The 20125-nt window shown below is 41.9% G+C and overlaps 1 protein-coding gene and 1 long non-coding RNA gene across 4 annotated transcripts in view; one reads left to right on the top strand and one right to left on the bottom strand.

Moving 5' to 3' along the window:
* Positions 1 to 8800, bottom strand: part of REV3L (REV3 like, DNA directed polymerase zeta catalytic subunit) — a 123479-nt gene extending 114679 nt beyond the window's left edge. The window contains exon 1 of one of the 2 annotated variants that reach the window (XM_074580932.1): positions 8453 to 8800. In XM_074580932.1, coding sequence (XP_074437033.1) covers positions 8453 to 8591 — 139 coding nt within the window. In that variant the 5' untranslated portion in view covers positions 8592 to 8800. The remainder of the gene's footprint in view (positions 1 to 8452) is intronic. The other variant, XM_074580931.1, reaches the window with a different exon arrangement.
* A 376-nt stretch (positions 8801 to 9176) lies between these two features.
* Positions 9177 to 20125, top strand: part of LOC141741072 (uncharacterized) — a 38903-nt gene continuing 27954 nt past the window's right edge. Inside the window, exons 1-5 of one of the 2 annotated variants that reach the window (XR_012586254.1) lie at positions 9177 to 9393; positions 16531 to 16593; positions 17285 to 17377; positions 18229 to 18334; positions 18530 to 18712. This is a non-coding gene — a long non-coding RNA (uncharacterized LOC141741072). The remainder of the gene's footprint in view (positions 9394 to 16530; positions 16594 to 17284; positions 17378 to 18228; positions 18335 to 18529; positions 18713 to 20125) is intronic. The other variant, XR_012586255.1, reaches the window with a different exon arrangement.

Raw genomic sequence — 20125 nt, 5'->3', positions numbered from 1 at the left:
AGGTAACTTTTAAAAAAGGAAATATAAAAGCTGCTATATTGAGATCTCCAGAAAATAACCTCTTCATCTGGATAATAAATATAATAGGGGTGGCAGCAATAAAAATATGTTCATTACTGATCTGAAGGCTGTACCTGCAGAATTGAAGGCTGAATCAGTTTCCAATTCCCACTGCTTAATAAGATTTCTGCTATACAGAAACCCACCTAGGTAGTTTCAAACACAAAATGAAAGACTCATTATACATCTCATTATACAAAACTCAGAAAACTTGTATTGTAAACCTCCCCTGAGGAGTCCTGCCAAGTATTATGGATTAGGTGCAACATTCCACAGCCCTTTCAATATTCGCACTGAGTACCGCATGTTGATATTGCGCCTAAAATAGGACATACAGCCTTGCTGTAGTAAACACTGGTTTAGTCGGCAAACAGTACAGAGGCACAAATGAATGTAAATAAGCAGCAGCTGCTCCTACTTTCTCTGTAATTTTTAGGAAAAGAACCTGTCACTGAGGGACAAACCCAACCTAGCAATGGTCTCTGTAGTGAATATTCTTTCTTCCTCTTCCCAAATATAAATCAGTTTTCACTAGCACCGCCAAAACCTTCCAGTAACTTACAGCTGCAGGGTAATCAACTTAAAGACAGCTTCCTGGCAACCTTTCCACATCATTTAGATGCAACTGTGATTACCTGGACACACAAACAGGCTGTACAGAGCACCTGGATACTCACTGCTGAGTAATCTCAGTAATCACAGAATGGCTGAGATTGGAAGAGACCTCTGGAGGTCACCTGGTCCAAACTCCCTGTTCAAGCAGGGCCACCTAGAGCCAGCTGCCCAGGACTACATCCAGACAGCTTTTGAATAACTCCAAGGACAATGATTTCACAACCTGAGAAGTCAAGCACACATACACTAAGGTCACATAACATGAACTCATAAACATGCAGTCAACATGAAGGACTGCATATATATATGAGTGGGGGAAGAAGTTACCCAAAATGGCTGTCTGCGTGCTGATCACAGAAAGGCTGGAGCATACAGACATCAAATGGTTCCCTAATAAGCCATATGTCCCGCCCCTACCAGCAAGTGTAAAGTTTTATTTAAATGCCCTGCCAAAAAACCCACAAACTTCTATACATCTTATAACTTCTCTATAATAAAAAGCAGCTCTTGAAAGAAAAGAGCCTTAACAAACATGCACAAATGAAGTCTATGCAAACACTGGCATTTCAGATAGTCACTGTATCTAGTACAAACTTTTCTGGTATTTGTTTAGATTCTTGCGTACTTTGGGCTCTGACCTCAGTCTTAAAGTAACTGTATCACAGGCAGAAACATACTGCCTGTTTGCAAGCTCATATACTTGATTATTCCACTGCATTCCTCAAAATTATTGGTTTCACCAGAATACATACAAGGATCATGAATAACAGTGCAATTACAGCCTCACTATACAGTCTTCACAGCAGATCTTTGCAACCAGCCCCAGACTTGTTAATCAAGCCCAGGCCTTAATGGTATACTTGTTACCAGAACTATAGCTTTGGTCGATATATAAAAGGACATTATTTTATTGTTTACATTAATTTATTATAGGGCTGGGTAGTAGCACAGAAATAACACTGCTTATAGACAGTAGCTTCTCCATTGTACTATCAGTTCTGCCGTTGATTTGATGTGGGACCCTAAGCAAATCCATTCTTTTCTTTACACGGGTATGCCTTGCTGTCTGTCAAGAACATGTTCCTGAAATGTGAGATAGCAATTCAATAGACAGTGAAACAATTTTTCCCCAAAGAGTAAATGCAATATAGAGGAGACATACAGGAACTCAAAAAACACGCACAATTGGAACACACAGGGACGGTACACATGACATGGCAGACAGAGAAGCAGCAGCAAGTTCATCAGTTGCCAATTCAACATCCAAAGATGACAGATGAGGAGGATGAGATGCTGGCTTTTCAGAAGATGACTTTGCAATAGCTGGAGATACAGAATGCTTAATTAAAAAAAGAAAAAAGAAAAAAGTTGACTGCTAATTGTCCTGAGATTTTTTATCAGCAGATCTCCCTTACCATGAGACTGAATCTCCAGTGACCCTGTCCAATCATTCTGAAAGATTTCAGCTGCTTCATCGGTGAGACTGAACACCCACTGTAAATCTTTTAGTGTAAGTGTTCATGCTGCCTCTTTCTGAATGGTTGCATTTTCATTGACATCATCATCCTTCTCAGAGGCCCAGTGCACACGCAGAGGTCAATCAAGGGTAAAGGACAAAAACAGGGTAATGACAACAGTTAGCAGAACAGGGTATTAAATGATCAATACTGGAACTCTGAAACAAGAGACTGAGAAGAAACAGATAGCATGGTATTATCACACCTGTTTCCTTCTTCCAGAGATTTATCTTGTCTACTCAGACTGCAAAAATTACTAAACAGGAGCTGCTTATCACTGAGTGTTTACACATTGTCTAATCCTGCCAACCTCAGTTGTGCTTATGCATGTGCTACTCTGGTAAAAATAAGAGAGACAACTATTTTCAGGCTAGTGTGTTATTTTGAGGAGGTTCATTTTACACACTGAAAAAGAAGATATTTCACCAAGGAGCCAAAAAGCACCCTTAAGAAGTATATAACAGAACTGGAAGTTGTAGCTGAGATAGATAAGCCGTTAAGTCTACTTCCAGGGGCACTGATCACAAAATTCATTCCCAAGTTATACATTAGACCCAATATAGACGCAGCTACTTTGTGAAACACTTTGAAGTCTGCAGCTGATGGAGTTCTAAGCACATAGTCTCAGTTATACATGGGGTTTTTTTGATTGAATTACAAAAGCACAAATAAATTCAGTGATTTTGACGAAGAGGTACTCTACAGTAGCAAACAGAAGAATGGTTAAGAAACCAGTATCTGGATTCTGGTTAGAACATCGACTTTGTCACAGTATTTTAAGGCTTATTTAAGAAACAGTATTAAAGCAAGCCATATACGCACGGGTACTAAATTTGCTACTTAACAAGTTTCATGCCAACACAGCAGAGTCTCACAGTTTATCCAGACAGCCTCTCATTGCTCAAACAACTCAGCAGGCAATCTATACAAAGTATGTAACAAACGTCTCAAAAACAGGAGAAGGTTCTTAAAAAAAAGCAATACCAAAACAAACCACATAAAAAAAACCCCACAACACACTAGAAAACACATCCTTTTAAGGACCAGGGAAGCTACAGGTTAATGAGTCCGATCACATCATTGACAAAACTCAAACATTGTAAACAATCTCAGAATAAATACATTATCTCAAATTCCTCATTCCTACTCCAGCCCCGTTCACATCTCACAGAAGGTATAAACCTCTGGAGAAAAGAAAAACAAATGGACATGAGGCTATTTTTCAAAAAGCTCTTCAGAAGCATGAGAAACCTGCCAGTGCAAGATGCAGAAACAGTATGCTGGAAGCGGGACTACACCGTACGATACTGAAAATCTTCTAGGCCATACTGCAGTCCACAGAATAACCCCCTATGAGAGTCATGTGCTGGTACATTTTGGGAGAGGATATGAAAAGGCAAGGCAGAGACATAAGCCTCAACACAATGGCTGTATTTTACATCCTCATACCCTCACCATGAAGCCACAGAAGGGACTGGAAGACTGTTAAGAAGTGCCCACTTCTGAGAAATGGAATATGGGAAGTAGTGGCAACTGGAACGATGCACAGCTGTGAACACTGGGATAATGAACCAAGGAAGCTACAGGGAATTATCATTGCAGGACACAGTGTCTGAAATGGTAGTGAAAATGATGTGAGAAAAAAGTTAGTCATGAGCTGAGTGTAGAAAGCAGCAAGTTCCTGCAATGAGTTCATTCCTCCTGAAGTGAGCAGCAACGGAAGAGAGAAAGACACTGGGATGGGATCAGATACAGAGCCTAGCCAGGTCAGTGAAGGGAGAAAGGAGAGGAAAGAAAAGAAGAAAGAAGATAAGCAGGCCCCCTCACTGAGTCATACCAGAGCTACTGCAGCTGGAAGGGAGCCAGATTTGAGCTGGAGCATTTGCCTCTGCTTTTCCCCCCGCCTCAGAAAACCAAGGAGCAGCAAAGCCACCAAACTTAGATATCTACCTGAAATGCATTCAGATTTTGCTGACTGTAAATCCCTACTCTACACCCAGCCTCAGAAAAACTTGGCATCAAAAGCATGCAAGAGTAACTTAAAAACATCCTCCTCTTTGCCTGAGTTTTTGTACTGTCCTGAAGTAATATTCATTCTTGGATCAGTGATTTCGTGATTTCATAATGTAAAATACAAAACCCTTCAAAAAGACACAACTATATAGAGTGGCAGTTGCAGACAGCGGAGTTACATCGTTCCTCAAATTACACATTGCTGCTTCTTAGGTAAATTCCTAATCTGCCTTCTCCAAAGGTCCTCCTGTCAATTGAACACACATTTCTCAGCCTAACACCCTTCAAAAGCAATTTTAAAATCTGTACCTATTTCTGTAAAATTTATCATGTATATCAGCCTCAAATCATGCCCAAATCAGAATTCTGATTTTTTAAAATATTTCAACTATTTGTTTGACAATACTGATTATCATACACCAGCAGGTATCTTGTATGCAGTTTGCAATTAGTATCCTCAGCTACTTGCACTCAGTCTTGTCAAGTGAAGCGACAATTTAGCAGCCTTAGCTTGTTTGTTAATGTCTCTCCTAACATGACATCTAGTCTCACCCTGATTTCTTTATGGATGGATTTACAGTTTGGTTCTGTCTTCCTGTAGTTGAATAAGCACCTGACAGAAACACTCAACAGAGCATTCATATGCTTATTTTGAAGCGGTCAGTGAAATCTTGAGGAAAGACTACAAGAGCTTGAAACGGACAAAAGCTAGTAGGAAATAAATCAACACTTTCATACCTCCATCCACCTCAACTTAGCAGCAAGAATAACAACTCAAGAATTATTAATTAAACAAAAGACCATATGTAAACAGAAAATTCAATTTTCATTATGATTTCACTCTCATAAACAACTGCAATTCCTCAAAGGTTTTTTTTGTTTTGTTTTTATAAAAAGCTTTTGCAGAAATTGCTAGCTAGTAGAAAAGAAATACTGCCTGAGAAGATAATGAAATTTTGTTTCATAGCTGAGCATTACCTAGTAAATTAAAATCTATTGTTTTTAAATATAAGCAGCAATATTACAAGACTCCCTTAGAGATACAAAGACTACTATATCAACTAGTATCTACATTCTTATACAACAAAGCATGAATTTAATGCTGCTTTCATTGTACTAACACCATGGCAGTGTTGTAGCGTTTCTGAAATTATACTTTTGTCCAACTTATTATGTCAACAGACACGCCAGTCTGCTACAACCACCAAACTGAATGAAATGGCCCAACCAGCTAAGGCACATTCAAATATATACTCCAGTAACGCTTCACTTCACCTTTTGCTATTGTAGTCAGAATTTTACTCTGTATTTCACAGAACAATAGAAAATAGTAGGTGGATCTTTGGGCTTAAACAAAATTTTGATTCCTTGCCTTTCAAGCTCTTATTACACAAAGATGTAGGGCAGAGATGACTTGCATAGTCTTGTCAAATACAATGAGGTTTCTTCTTCAAAAGACCTAAAGAAGTTGACAAACGTTATTGCCAACACAGTCCATTCTAGAAGTTCATCCTTCCATTATTTTTAATTGAAAGTCTGGTTTTTACCTCCCCCAACCACCATACCACAAACCACTTTAATTTTATAGATCGTACCAGCAAACCTTTACAAACCAATTGTCAAGTACAGAATTACATAGAAGTCCGCAAAGATAAGAACGCTGGCAATCCTTGTCATTCATATACCTCACTGAGCACAATACCTCCAGAAAAAGATGCAGAAAGAATAGGTAGGTGCCTTCAGAACCAACGTCCATAGCTGATAGACACAAGATAGAGTGCTGCTAGACGTCTGACTTTCTGAACATCTGCATGAGCCACTTCCACATACCAATCAATCCCCCTTCACTCAGCAGGTGGAATTTGAAGACTGTTCTGAAGCTGACTCCCAATTAGCTGCACAGCATGAAGACACAGCCTTAAACACACTAAGATTCGTGCCGAGCTAATCATGCCAGAGGTGAAGCAGCCTATACAGACATAGGGGTTTGCTGTCATGTAGGCAGCATGGCAACTGAGCACCTTTCCTGCAGGCAAGACATACATGTTAAACCCAATGAGAAAGGGTTATTCTTATCCAGACCAACTCAAGTAAAGACAAGTATCACACTGCCTGTAAGCCAAACAGCAAGTACACCCCATTGTCTTACACACTATATTAGAAGCTGTTTTTACGATTTCTTTTTCCTCAAAGAAAACGTCAGTGTAGATGTAAGTGATTTTACTTAATTTCATATTTCAACTCTCAAGTAAATGACTGGATAGCCCTCTCTCTGAAGTCACATACATTACTTCTGACTGCTTAGGTCCAGCACCTCTGAAAAGAGACAAAACTACATTTGTCTCCTTTAAAAAGGAAAAAAAATAACACCAAGATATAATAAGCAGTTCTTGAAACTTATTAGCAAACATTGCTAAAGGTATAGAAAGGAAAAAAAGCCATTAAAAAGTTTAACAGGGAAATAAATACAAGATAGCCAAGTCACACTTCCTTTGCAGACTGTAGTGAAGTGTCTCCTCTAACCAAGACGAATTAGAAACGCCTTTATTATGCAAACTAATATTAAAGTTTATGGTTTGGGAAGCCAGGGATTTCCTACTGTGTTCCTAATAGCTGGACAACTCAACTGCTTCACTGTTTACTTTACGATGCCACATTCATGATATGGCATAGCCTAAACATTTTCTTAAAAGAAAATAAGCCTTAATGAGCTAACCACATGCACGCACAGAAAGCCTGCTACCTGCCAGACAACCTCAGGCTCTACATTTTTTCATAATGAAATAGTTACTCATGCCATTACATAAATATTATTACATAATATCTCCTTTGTATGCAAAATCAGAACTACAATAAAATACGTCCCACTATTTCAATATTGTATCTATTAGTCCCACTCATCCACTTAATATTTTGGAGCTGTAGATGCATCAGATCACAACAGCTTTTATATCTCACATCCCTCTGTGCCTAAACAGAGAACAGATAGATAATTCTGAATAAAAAAAAAAAACAACAAAACAAAACCCCCAAAAATCCACACTACTATAACAACTACGTGAATGGAAAGATACCATTATTGTTTTTTTATTACATGTTTTTTGTCTTGCCTTATATTTAATGTACATACCAATACCTCATTTTCAACTTGTAAGTCAATAAAATATGCAGAAATACCTTAATTCCCAAGGTCAGCAATACACAACATAAGTATAAAGGGATCACAAGCAACAATGTCTAGCATCTCAAAGAACACGGTTGGGTTTTTTTCCCAACTTAATATTTAATGTGTGGGTAAACTACAATAAATATTAAATTCATTTTCCTAAATATTAAATTTTGTTAGAAATCCGTTCTGGCAGTCAGAAATGCACTTGAGATGTGGTGAGACTGTAACCAGGAGCCCAGAGAGAAGAGGCAACGAAGAAGTGGGATGTGACATTAGGAAGTCTCAGGGGGCAACATGTGGCCAGCGGTTAGGACGTTCCCTTCTGCACTGCAGCACCAATGCCTATCGTTGTACGCGATCTGTACCACGCCGGCGTAAAACCAACACGAACCCCCCCACTTTGTAAGAACTGCAGAAGTCTCACTTGTGCCTACGTTCAAAGGCTTCCCCTTGCAGACTCAACCCTCTCGCCCCGCAGAATCGCGCCTCCCGGGGTGCCGCCTTCACCCCCCGCGCCCACACGCCGTTATCCTGCCCTTTAACGGGGGTGCAGGGGGGCGCGGAGCGGGGCGGCTGCCCCCGGTGTTTGCACAGCTGCCGCCGCCGGCTCAGGGCGGCCGGCAGGCCGGCCGCGCCGCGCACAAAGCCCCGGCGGCCCCGGGCCCTCCACCTGCGGCCCGGCCCCGCGGCCCCCGGTCGGGCGGGGTGTGCGCCGCGGGACGCGGCACGGCACCTCCGCCCGCGGCGGCTGCTGGGCTCCCCGCCGGCGGACACCCGGGGGCAGGTACCCTCCTCGCCGGCCGCCGCCCCGCGGCGCCGGCTGGGCCCGGCGCGCTCCCTCGCAGCCGCCGCTGGCAGGTGAGACGCGCCGCAGCGACGGGTGGGGAGGGAGGGAGGGAGGGAGGGAGGGGGGCGCGACCCAGCCACAAAGAGCAAGAGCCGCCGCTGCCTCCGCCGCGGGGAGAGCGGGGGCTGAGGGGGGGGGGCCGGCGCCGGCAGGACCCGCGCCGCAGCGGGGCCGTCGCCGCCCGGTCGGCGTCGGCGACAGCGGCGGCTTTTGGCGGCGGGGGTCCCTTACCTGCAGGGGTGGCGCCGAAGACTCTCACGACGGGCACCCGCCTGGTCGGGGCCTCTCGGAAGTGCGACTGGCAGGGGTCCAGGCCGGGCAGCGGGCTGCCCATGTAGTAGTCGGCAGTCACGATCCGCACTGAGAACATTGTTGTCCGCCGCCGCCGAGGCACGCACTGAGGGAGCGAGCGCCCAGCCCGCACGGGCTCCCCCCGCCGCAGCGAGCGAGGGAGGGAGGGCGCGAGCGGGCGGGCGCGCGCGCAGCGCCCCCCCGCCAGCGCGCGCCTGCCTCTCCTCGCCCGCCCGCCCGCCCCGCCGAGCGCGCGCACAGCTCCGCGCGCCCTTGCACGCGCCTTCTCTGTCTATCGCTGGCGTCTCTCTTCTCCCGCCCCGCGCCGCGCCGCTCCTCCCGGCGCGTGCGCGGCGCGCTCCCCACCCTCCGGCCCCGGTCCGGGGGCTCTCAGAGAGCGGCCGGCCGCGAGCGGCGCCTGACGAGGGGCAGCGCGAGCGCGGGCCCGTCCCCCCGCGGCGGCAGCAGGGACACGGCGGGTCCCCGGCTGCGGGCTGCAGCTGTTGTTGCCATGATGATGATGTCACGGGTGCAACCACTGGGGGAAGGGGGAGGCGGACGGGCCGTGCGTTGCGACGGGGTGTGGGGGAAGGGAGGTGTCACTCCTTATCACCTGCCCCCCCCTTTCCGTCCTTCGGGTGGGCCCAGCGGGCGGAGCGCGAGCGCGCGTGGGAGTAGGGGAAATCTTTCCCGACGCTTGTCCTCCCTGCAGCGGGGCGGGGGGGGAAGAGGGGGGAGAGCTCGGTGATTCGGCGATCGGCCGCGCGGGCTAGAGTGAGGCTGCGGAATCCCGAGCTGCCGATGGGGCGGGGGGAGGCGATGGGGTGAAGCTGGGTCGGCCGCCATTTTGGACGCGGCGCGCGCCGCCTCGCTGCGGGAAGGTGAGTCTCCGCAGGCAGCGGGGGCTGGCAAATAAACATTAAAAAAAAGCCCACAACGCAAAACGGGGGCGGCAGGGAAGGGGGCGAGGAGGGAGACGGGGACACCTTCTGCCGCCATTACTAGCTGGGGGGAGGGGGGGGGGGGGGGGCGAGGCCTGTAGAAGGGCGGTGGCGGTTGGTGCCGTTGCCGAGGAGGCGCGGGGGGGTAGGCGGGGCGGGGCGGGGCCGGCGCGCTGCGGCGGGGGCTGGGCTGGGCTGGGCCGGGGCGGGCTGCGGCCGCCTCCTGTCGGCAGCCGCCGCGCCGCCCCTCTGGGCGGCTCAGCCCCGCCTCGCCGGTATCCTCCTCCTTCTCTTTTTCACCCCCCCTTCGCAGCTTCCTCCACCGTCGCGCTCCTCTCCCCCGCGGCCACCACGTTTCTTTCTTCCCCCGCCCGCCCCTCTCTCCGTGGTTGCCCGTTACCTTCCTGCCACCCGGGAGTAAAAGTCGGGCAGGGGGTTACCCGCGCTGTTACCGGAGGAGGGGGTATGAGGGAGCGACCTCCTGTCGTACCGCAGTCCCGAGGCCGCAACCCTGAGCCCTCTCCGGCTGGGCAGGGGCGCCCAGAGGCTGGGATCTGGCTCCCGGCTTCTTGAACCCCAGCAGAAGCGGGCGAGGCGGCCCCTTGGAAACCTGCGTTAATCGGGAGGAAGCGAGTCCTGGGAGTTAGGTGCCTCCCTGCCCCCCCCCCCGTCATTCATTTGGGTAAAATTCACGAGGATTTGGGTTTCTTTTATTTGGCCCTTTAGGAGAGTGCGTTTTGCGTTTCCCAGCGCTCTCATGCAGGTTTTCGTTTAAAATGATAACCAAAACCTTGAGTTGGGATTCCCGTTGCAGTCTCTTTGTCTCAGAGCTGAGGATTTTGGGGGAAAAAAAATTACACCAAATATCGAAAGAGTTGGCAGTGTGGAAGATTAGTCTATAAAAAGGCCAAATATTCTTACATGTACTTAGAATTATATTGTTACATATGCGTGCAAGACTGGATGATATGAGACAAATGAACAAATCTATAAAATCTGACAAAAGTCCAATATGTAAAACATATGTTTCACATTTTGCTTACATATGTTTTAGTTTTAGATTTGAACAAAAGACAGGTCAGGCAGTTGCTACCCTTCATTTTTTCATTGTAATGAACAGGAAGCTTGCCTGTCTACTCAAGGGTAACTGGTTTCCTACTCTTTCTTTGTAAGCTGTTTATTTTCTCTAGCTCGTTTCTGTTTTCCTCTTTAAACTCACTTTTATGCAAACAGAAAAAAAAGTCAAATCACCTTCACAGAACTAGTTGAAGTAGGGTTGAAACCCAGAGTCTTTTTGTTGTAGCTAAAGAATAGCTGAGCTACAACTTTAATATTTTGACAGGTATTTACATTTGCAAGGCTAATATTTGGAAAACCTTTGGAACTGCAAGATTACTCTTATGAATACTTAAATTTCACAAAGGCTAATAAATCACTAGGAGGTTACTGGGGAAGCATGTTAACAAGTAGCATCTCTAACTCTTGTTATTTGAATACATTTTGTACTGCTGCTTATCTAATACATTTCATTCATTTTCCATAGGACTTTGGTAGGGACACTACTCTGTTCTTGTGTTACTTCATTCTGTGCTCTTGTCTTTCTGTTCACATGATCGTCTTCCTAAGCATTGTATCTTCCCACCACCGTTTAGTTCACTGACGGCTTAATGTCTTTGAACACTGGCAAATCCGTTCTGTTGCCCTTCCTGCAGGAGTTTAAGATACTATGACATCAGCAGTCGACTTCTGTGCTAGGGGATACCCGTCCACTACTATATTCTATTGTCATATACATGGACAGCAGAACATGATGTGTATCTGCACCTCAGCTGGGTTGGTGTGTAATTCAAGACATTTAAACTACTGGAGGATTCTGGCTTCTTCTAAATGAGTGTGGTTGTCCTGGTTTCAGCTGAAAAAGTTAATTTTCTTTCTAATGATTGTTGTGACAGGAATATCAATAATGCATGTTGTTTTAGTTGTTGCTAAGCAATGTTCATACTTTTCAAGGAGTCTTTTCATCTTCCCATAGAAGTTGAGAAGGAGCATGGGCAGAACAACAGAATGGCCAATGGAATGGTCCGTACGATAGATGTTATGCTCAGTGTATAAATGAGGGTTTGCCCGGGGGGGCGGGGAAATCTGTGATCACTGCTCAGGGAAGTACCAATTCACCAGGTGGTGAGAGTGACTTGTGTCATTATTATTATTGTATTCTCCGTTTCTGTTTTTGTTCTATTAAACTGTCTTTATCTCAGTCTGTGAGGGTTTTTTTTCTTTCCCATTCCTCTCCTTTGCTTCCTCTTCTCCCTGCCCTTCTGAGGGGAAGGGAGAGAACTGCGTGAGCAGCTGTATGGTTCTAGCTGCTGTCGGAGGTTAAACCACGACAGTGGTGCATGAGGTGTAGTCACAAGTTCGTATCTGGTAGTCCTGCTGAAAAAAGAGCAATTAGCCAGGGTAGAATAGCATAGATAGCTGGGATAACTAACTTTTTAGAAGCATAAAGCAGGATTCACTAAAGCACATTATTCAGAGACTTCTGTTTAATTACAAAATTTTTTATATTGTTTATTAAATCAGAGATAACCGTGCTTTGAATTAGGAAGAAGTGTTGCAAACAGAAGACAGCAGGACTGAGACAGGAACAGCTGATAACTAACCTAGAGACAGTTTCCTGTTCGTGAGGTATTAATTTGATTTCTGAAGGTGTTGAATGTTACTCTCCTTGTGTGACTTTCCTTTTTGATATAAATAGCTTGATCCAAGTGGTAGTCTTATAGTCATGGAGACATTTATACGGAACTCGCATGCTTTCTGAGCTGTACATTTTCGGTTTCCCTTCATGTCTTAGAGCACACTTCTGCTTTCAAATTCTTCTTGCAGTCAAGTACAGAAGTTAGTCTGCAGGGTCACACCAAGGTAAGAATATATTTTCAGAGAAGGTTTGAGTCAGCACTGTCACGGGATGTCCCCTGCCCTCCTCCTCGTGTCAGTACAGGCATTTGAATAGCTGCATAATAAACTGGATTCAGAAACTGATCCAGGTAAAAGTGGTCCAACTAAAAAAAATGGGTTAGTTTTAACCTAGATCAGGTCCCTGATCTGGCTCATTATGTAGGGGCGTGAAAGCCTGTGCTTGCACAATGGAGGAGGAAGTTCAGGGGCTGAGTTTGAGCAGCAGAAAGAAAAAGAGAACACTTCTTCCACCAGTCCTGCCTGTAGTAGCTTAAGTTGATCGCTACACAAAGCCTGTTTCTGGATTTCCTCCATTTCAGCTTCTGTGTCAGGGTTTGTCTTTAGCACTTGTTTTATTTGTTGTTCACACGCACATGTGTGTATGCATCTACTATATATAAATTTTCTTGTAGTTTATTCTTTATTACCTGAAAATTCTGACATCCTAGAATGTCAGTAACTGCAAAAGGAGACATCACAGCTAGAAAGCACTTGCACCCATTTTCCCTGGTGTCTCCAAACTCTGTAGGTACTCTGAGGTTTCATACAGTTTTCTGTTATAAAGCAAGTCACCCCCTTTCCCTGTTCCTCCAGTTGCTAAGCAGCAGCTGTTCTCCCCATTAGCCAGCCATGTATTTGCATGAAAATAATCAAGCTTGAATATAGAACTGCTTCTAATCATGCACAGCTAAACAGCTGTACAATTAAAAAATGTGTATTAATAGTATTAGTTATCATTGTAACTGATGACTGTCTTAAAAGTTAGAATTTCCCTGTAAAATCAATATAGCTTTCCTTTTTTCTTTTTTTTTTTTTAACAGAAGACACGTCAGTTTTTTCTCTTAATCTGTACTATGTATCTACTTAAAAAAATTGGTCACAAAATAGTATCTGCCGTTCACAAAAAGATTATAAATGCAAATATAAGCAGACACAGAATCACCTAGCAACTAAACATGGTGGGAGCCAGGGAAAAGCCACATTTTTGAAATATGGAATTATAGTATCAGAATGCAACAGAATTTGGTGATAAAAGTTTTGGTAATAACACAAAGGTAACATTTTGAACAGTGCATCTTAACTTCAAAACTGACTTCTGTATCCGTGTTTGAGTTCCCATTGATTTCCAGGATGTTCAGTATTTCTGAGATCTGTGGTCTGAAATATTGGAGTTCTTTCTCAGTCTGAGGATTCCCTGGATTTATCTAAACTATATTTCAGAATGACAGCTCGGTGTGACCCACATACTCTCAGGTGCTGATTCTTCAGGTTACAGGAACATGCTTTCTGCAGGGAGAAAACCCGGGCACACGGATCAGGAGTAATATGCGGTCCACCCAGTTGGTATCCTGGCCCAGGCAGTCAGACCGTCTACGTTACACAGAAAGTTTATTTCCCTGTGTGCCCCACAGACTAAGTGGGTAAAAAAAGAGTAAATCTTCAGACTCAAATACTTGGTGCCATTTTGTAATTTTAGACAGCCAAACCTGTACATACTTTGCCGCATGTAAGAATCCATAGTCTCATGTTAGGCTCTAAGGCTCCCTAAAAGCTCAGTGCAAGAAATAGTCCTCTTAGTCCACAAAAGTGGGTACACTGAATGAGAAGCTGCCAAGAAATGCTGAGAAAGTATAAACTGAATATTCCCCTGCCCAAAGGAGTAAGGCTGGAGTCTTCTCTCAAGATTCTTAGTTTGGAGTCCTCTCCTAGAGTTAGGTACGTACGCAAGTACAACCTTTATCTTATTTGGGAGATAAAAGAACAGGGAAAGATAGCTCTTTCTTCCAAGTTGAGCCGATGCGGGATTTGAAAACAGATCTGCATGTCACGTGAGTGCCTTAACAGTAGGTTAATGGATGAAGTAATACAGCTATGCAAAGTATTAGGAAAGATTAATTTCTGGTGGTCTTTCATGTTTTAAGAATGCATATGAGACGGGGCATCATAGGCAAGGTACACAGGGGGATTCTTCATGTGAGAGTCCTGACGAGCCTTGCTTATACTTCAGGGAGTTAGGCCCACTTATGCCAGAATTTGAGGCAACGTTGTGCATGCCCATCATGCCAATGGAAAGTCAAGTACTGTCTGGATATTATCAGATAAGAATCTAAGGACAGCACGTGAACAGCAAGAAATTGAGCAACTTGTGGATAGCAAATGCTTGAAGTGCCACTTAGGCTTCTGAATTCATTTGTGGAGGTAAATGTGCTTTGGAAATAATGCTTAAGATCCTAACTCATGAGGATTTTTTTAAATTTTTTTTTTAATTCCCAGTGAATCGGTACAGGCTAGGCAATAGGCTCTGAAGCATAACGCAGTCAGGTTCTGTCAGAACCATGACAGTCACACATTTAAGCAACGGGCTTACATGAACAGTGTCTTGCCACTGGAAACCTGATGGGAAAACTAACCTAGGTCTCCATTTTGAAAATACTAGAAGTATCAAAGCAGTCTTTTAGCAAAGACTGTTAATAAACCTAGCAGGGCAAGAATGGTGCGGCGTGATTGGAAAGTAACAAATGTGTTTGAAGGAGAGCCCAAGGTGGTGTTATGTGCAACTGTTGCAGTATATGGGACATAGGAAACAAGTTATAACATAGTATAAGCAAAGGCATAGATGTTAAAAAAAAATCTTTGGTGTAGTAAAGGTAGATTTTGTTGGGGTAACTGGGTATTTTTTTGATAAAATAATTAATTTATTGACAAAGGAAATGAAGTAGATTTAATCTGTACTTCATAAAAAGATTCAGTATAGTGCCATACGAGAAATTAAATAGGATGCATAACGTAAAGAATGGCTAATGTAAATGACAGTGGATTGTGTTGAAAGAAGGACTATAAAACTGGAAATTGTCTACAGATAGAGTCCACCCATTTAATGTCTTAAGCATAGTCCTAATTAACATATAAATAAAAGTTCCTGGTAACCCTAAGTTTGGAGAACAGGCATATCATATAGCATGAATTATGTGGTTTGGATTGGAATAGTAGAAATGTCGTAACTTTTTGAATATGAAAGGCAAGATTTTGCACTTTAAAATTGCTACAAATTTTCTGCCCTGAACTAGAACAACACACATGACGGAAGAAAAAATCTGGGAGTCAGAGTAGTAGGAATCTACCCCTGCAATGTGGTCTAAAAGATAATTGGAATCCTAAACTGCATGAAGTGAGTTATTTCTATCAAAGCAAGTGATATATCAATATGATTGTACCAGATCTTGGTCATACCTTATTTGGACTATTTTTTAAGTTGTCAAGAGGGATGAATTAAAACTAGAAGAGGTACAGAGTGGCGTTCTGAAAATGATCATAGATGTGAAAATCCTATTTTATCAAGAAGATAAAAATCAGTTGGCTTCATCTAGAAAAACAAAAGATGAGAGAATATTAGTGAATTTTATAAGTATATTTGTAACTTTGGAGTAAGCAAGAAGAAAAAATATTTAAGCCAAAAGACAGTGTTGATGTAGAATGATTAGATATAAACTGGAAACTGACTGGCCATGAAAGAAGGTTTCTAACCAATGGAGGAATGAATTTCTTCACTCAGTGAAAGTAGCAGGGCAGAGCATTTTAGCAAGTTTTAACATGGAGATTGATGAGATTATGAAAAGGGTTATATGATGGTGTATATGTATACCATCATATATATATATATATATATATCTCCTGGTCATCACGCCTGATGATCTAAATTCTAGAAGAATTGCATGTAGTTCACCAGACATTTCAATGGTGGGTTCCTCCAATCGATGCAGACAATTTATCCATTAGGATAAATGAGTTTTCTTCATCATTCATCGTTGTACAAAATACATTGTATACCATGGATATTGTATTGCTTTCTGTTTCAGAAAACCTTGACTGTAGCACAAAATGCAACCCTGTTACAACACGTATTGTGGCCTTATGTATATGTTCATATTTGTAAAGGAGTTGTGTGAATACAAATTCACATACATAATGTTTATATGAAAACGCAAAGCCACCTTTGACCATTTTTGTTCCAGTTTTATTTGCATTCAGCAATTTATATTTCAAACAGAAGTTTTGCTTGGAAGTTATTCAATTTTTTGTTTGTTTTGAAAGTAACAATTTTTTTTTCCCCAATATTTTCAGGTCTTGCCGTTGCCGTATATCAGAAAAACCTACCAGTGAACAAGTATACAGGAAAACGCATAAGTATTCAAGAAATTTATATAAACTGAAATGTAAAAATGAATAAAGAAAGAATTACATGTGTAATGGTGTAGAATTGTACCACTTTTTTTATAAATTGAGACAGTGTATTTAATTGAGAAGCAGCATATGTATAATGTAAGGAAATGGTCAGTAAACACTTAATTTTAATTCTAAGGGTGAGATTCCTGATCTGTTCTGTGCTGACAGAATTCTGCATGCAGAATGACCTGCTGTCAAGAGAAAAATATTTATATGATTGCATAAGGAATTAAGTTTAGTATAGCAAGAACACACACATTGTTGAGGAACGGTTAACAGTATAGTGATAAGTGAAGTTTAGTGATTGGATGCATGACAATGAGAATTTCATAGACGAAATTTTATTAAGATGAGCTGATTAAGTCTTAGATAATTGAGGAATAGTACTAGAGCTGTTTTTATCAGTGGCATTGCTAAATCAGCGTAATTAAAAAACCTGTCTAGTGCTTGGGTCTAATGACTCTAAAAGTTGAGTATGGATTTAAAAGGGAAAAATGTGTGAAATGGCCTATAACATTTGAGCATTAATACTTTTTGTGGGAATGGTATGTTCAACGCTGAGAGTTATTGTCAAGTATAAAGGGAAGAATGGTTGGGTGCTTGAATAGGTTTTGTTGTAAAAATAAAAGTAATTAATTTATCTTTACAATAGAGCGGCCAGTTGGGGCTACATGTGGTTGATCCTTCCATCATCTTCCCAGGAGAAAGGATATGTGATTGTGTAGGATTTATTAACTTCAAAAGTGTATGTAATTTATATCTGCACATATCTACATGTGTACATATCCCTAGCAAACTCTGAAATTTTTGTTCCGTACAGTGCATCTCAGGTGGTTGTAAGAATTATTTTTAAACAGGCAAGCACAACATAGTCTTTCACATTCTAGTTCTGATAAATAGCTGAAGCATTTAGTTGAAACTCTCCATTGAGAAATATGTCTGGTGTGAAGAGAGTTAGCCCAAGTGGTTCAAATAGTAAGTAATTAAAAAGATTCCTTGATGGAAAATTTTCAAGTACTATAACTGCCAAAATCCCTGTCAAGTCTCCTATAACTTATGTAGCCAAATATACATGAGTATGTGGTTGTTATTTGATTTTTTGTTGTTTTAAAATATGAACTGTGTTTCTGTGAATGAATTACAGAAATAGGGCTGTATGGTAAGTGGTGAAATCCACTAAATTTTAGATGCTCTATTTTTTTCTGTCTGATTTATGGGAGGTATTCCTCATTCATGCATCAGACAAAGTGAAAGAAGCCTCAGTCCAATATGTAGATCACAAACAGCCATCTGTTATCCAAAAAGAGAGGAGTGTCGCCATAAGAGTAAACTTAAAATGTTTTAAGATTAGATTAGAGATGGCAGAGGTCCATTAAATGTTTTGTCCATCTCTGTCAGTACTGGTCCCTGTAATATATGAACACATACTTTATGCTGCGGTTTCAGATGCCTACTATTTTCTTCTATTAGGTCAATTACCTATAGTTTAGAACTCAGTCTATGTTTCCTGTATTGTCTAAATCTTTCAGTTCCTAATTGTTGTGTCATGTATATATGACCTTTTATTGCCTCAAATAATTATTTTTCCTCCTTCAGGTTTGTTCCTTTGAAATAATTTTCCGGAACAAAATGGATGTTAAGAAAAAAACATTTTGAACTTCTTACTTGCTTATTTTGAGCAAGTAAGGTAACACTTGTTTAGGTTTGTAACATTTCCTTTTGATTCTTTTCAGCTCCCAAAGAATTTCTGTTATTTTTATGTGAATTCCATCCAATTTGCGGAGGTCTTTCTTGTAATATGCCTAGAACTCACTGGTGAATTCCAGGCATGGTTGTAAAGAGCATGGATGAAGAATGTATGGTTTATGTCCAAATAGCGTTTTCTACTTTGTTTCAGGCATCCATATGATCTCCATGCGTAGGGCAGAATTAATTACTTGAGGCTATTAATGTCCGGTCCACCAAGAGACTTGAAGGACTTTGTTGGTCGTCCACAAATAAAATGTTCTGCAGTCTGCCTTACAGCTGTATATAGAGAAAATGCTACCTTCCTGCTCCAGGATACAGCACTTCCAAATATGCAAGTAAAATCTAAATTAGTTTCTTTGTTGGTACTCTGTTACAAATCTATTTGTAGTTTCTGCTTGCTTGTTATCCTTAGATCCTTTACAAATATTATGCCTTTGGGGTATTTCCATCCTATTGAATATATACCAGAATCCGTTCCAGAATATTTCTTTCAGTCTTTTCCATAGCAGTAGCTTGCTTTTTCTTGTAGTCAATTTCATTTTACTGTTTTCTGGCTGCATTTTAGTCACACTAAGTTACTTCGAGGTATCTCAGTGTCCTCAAAGTTGTCCACATTGTGGCCTCTCAGGGATTAATGAAAATGTCAGATAAAACAAGCCTCACAACAGTTCCTGTGGCACCACATGTATAGATAGGTTGCTACTTGTCCTTTTTGCTAGGATTCTTGTATTTGCTGTCAGTTTTCAGTTTTATCTTGAGCCCTACAATAGTCACTGTTTCCCTTAAGCTTCAGAATTTTTACGCAGTCCTCGTGTCCTTGTACCTCTCATTCAGCATTGTAATCTATCCAACACACTCTGAGTGATTTTTGAGGTTTCATGACAGTACCAAATACTTTGCTAAAATTGAGTTACGTAATATGTAAAGATTTCCTTTGGACTGTATTTTCTTCTGGCTTTTGGGGAAAGCGTTGTTGTTTGGTTTATTGTAAGCTAAATATTACCTAGTATTTTGTTGTCCTTTAAGGCTAACATTTTCAGGCTTGCTTTGCCTGAAATTAAGTTTAGTGTAGTTTAGAATTTCAAAGGTAGTGCTCTTATCTAGATGTTTAAAAAACTAATGTTATGACTACTGAAACCTAGTTGCAAAAATGTTCACTTACTGAGCACTTTTTGCTAGTCTTCTTTTTTGCTCAGTACTCGTGTTGAAGGGATGGTATTATATTATAATTATTATTATATATTGAGATATTATTTTTGTAGTCATCATTGTTATTAATATTAATCTACCAATTCTAGTAGTATCTACTAAAGGATGACACTGAAAATGCAGGCTCCACCAGCACACAGATCTACCGCAGCAATTTTGGAGTCTTGTAAATAAAATTGATTTTCTTAACAGTATATTGATTGTTTTATATTTCAAAGCATGAGATAGGTATAGTTGGAGATACAAACTTGGGAAGAAAGCAAATTTATAGAGTAGATCTGCTAATCTAATGTGATATGTTAAATGAAGTTAGGAAGGATTGAAAGGAAAGACACCATGATTCTTGGGAGGAAAACTGGGTGTGTTGCGTATGGACCTAGTCAAATATAGAAATTGGATACATTCTGTCTGGAAGCTGTGCAGTTAAGTGACTGAGGCTGGATTCTGTTATAATACAGTGCATGTTTCCTGCTGTCTCTTGAGTAATCATGCAGCTGCTTTAGTTAGAAAATCAGTGATACTTGTTTTCCTCCAA

This window comes from Larus michahellis, chromosome 3 (assembly GCF_964199755.1).
Source record: "Larus michahellis chromosome 3, bLarMic1.1, whole genome shotgun sequence".
In the NCBI taxonomy this organism is placed as follows: Eukaryota; Metazoa; Chordata; class Aves; order Charadriiformes; family Laridae; genus Larus; species Larus michahellis.
This window is presented reverse-complemented; position numbering and strand designations above follow the sequence as displayed.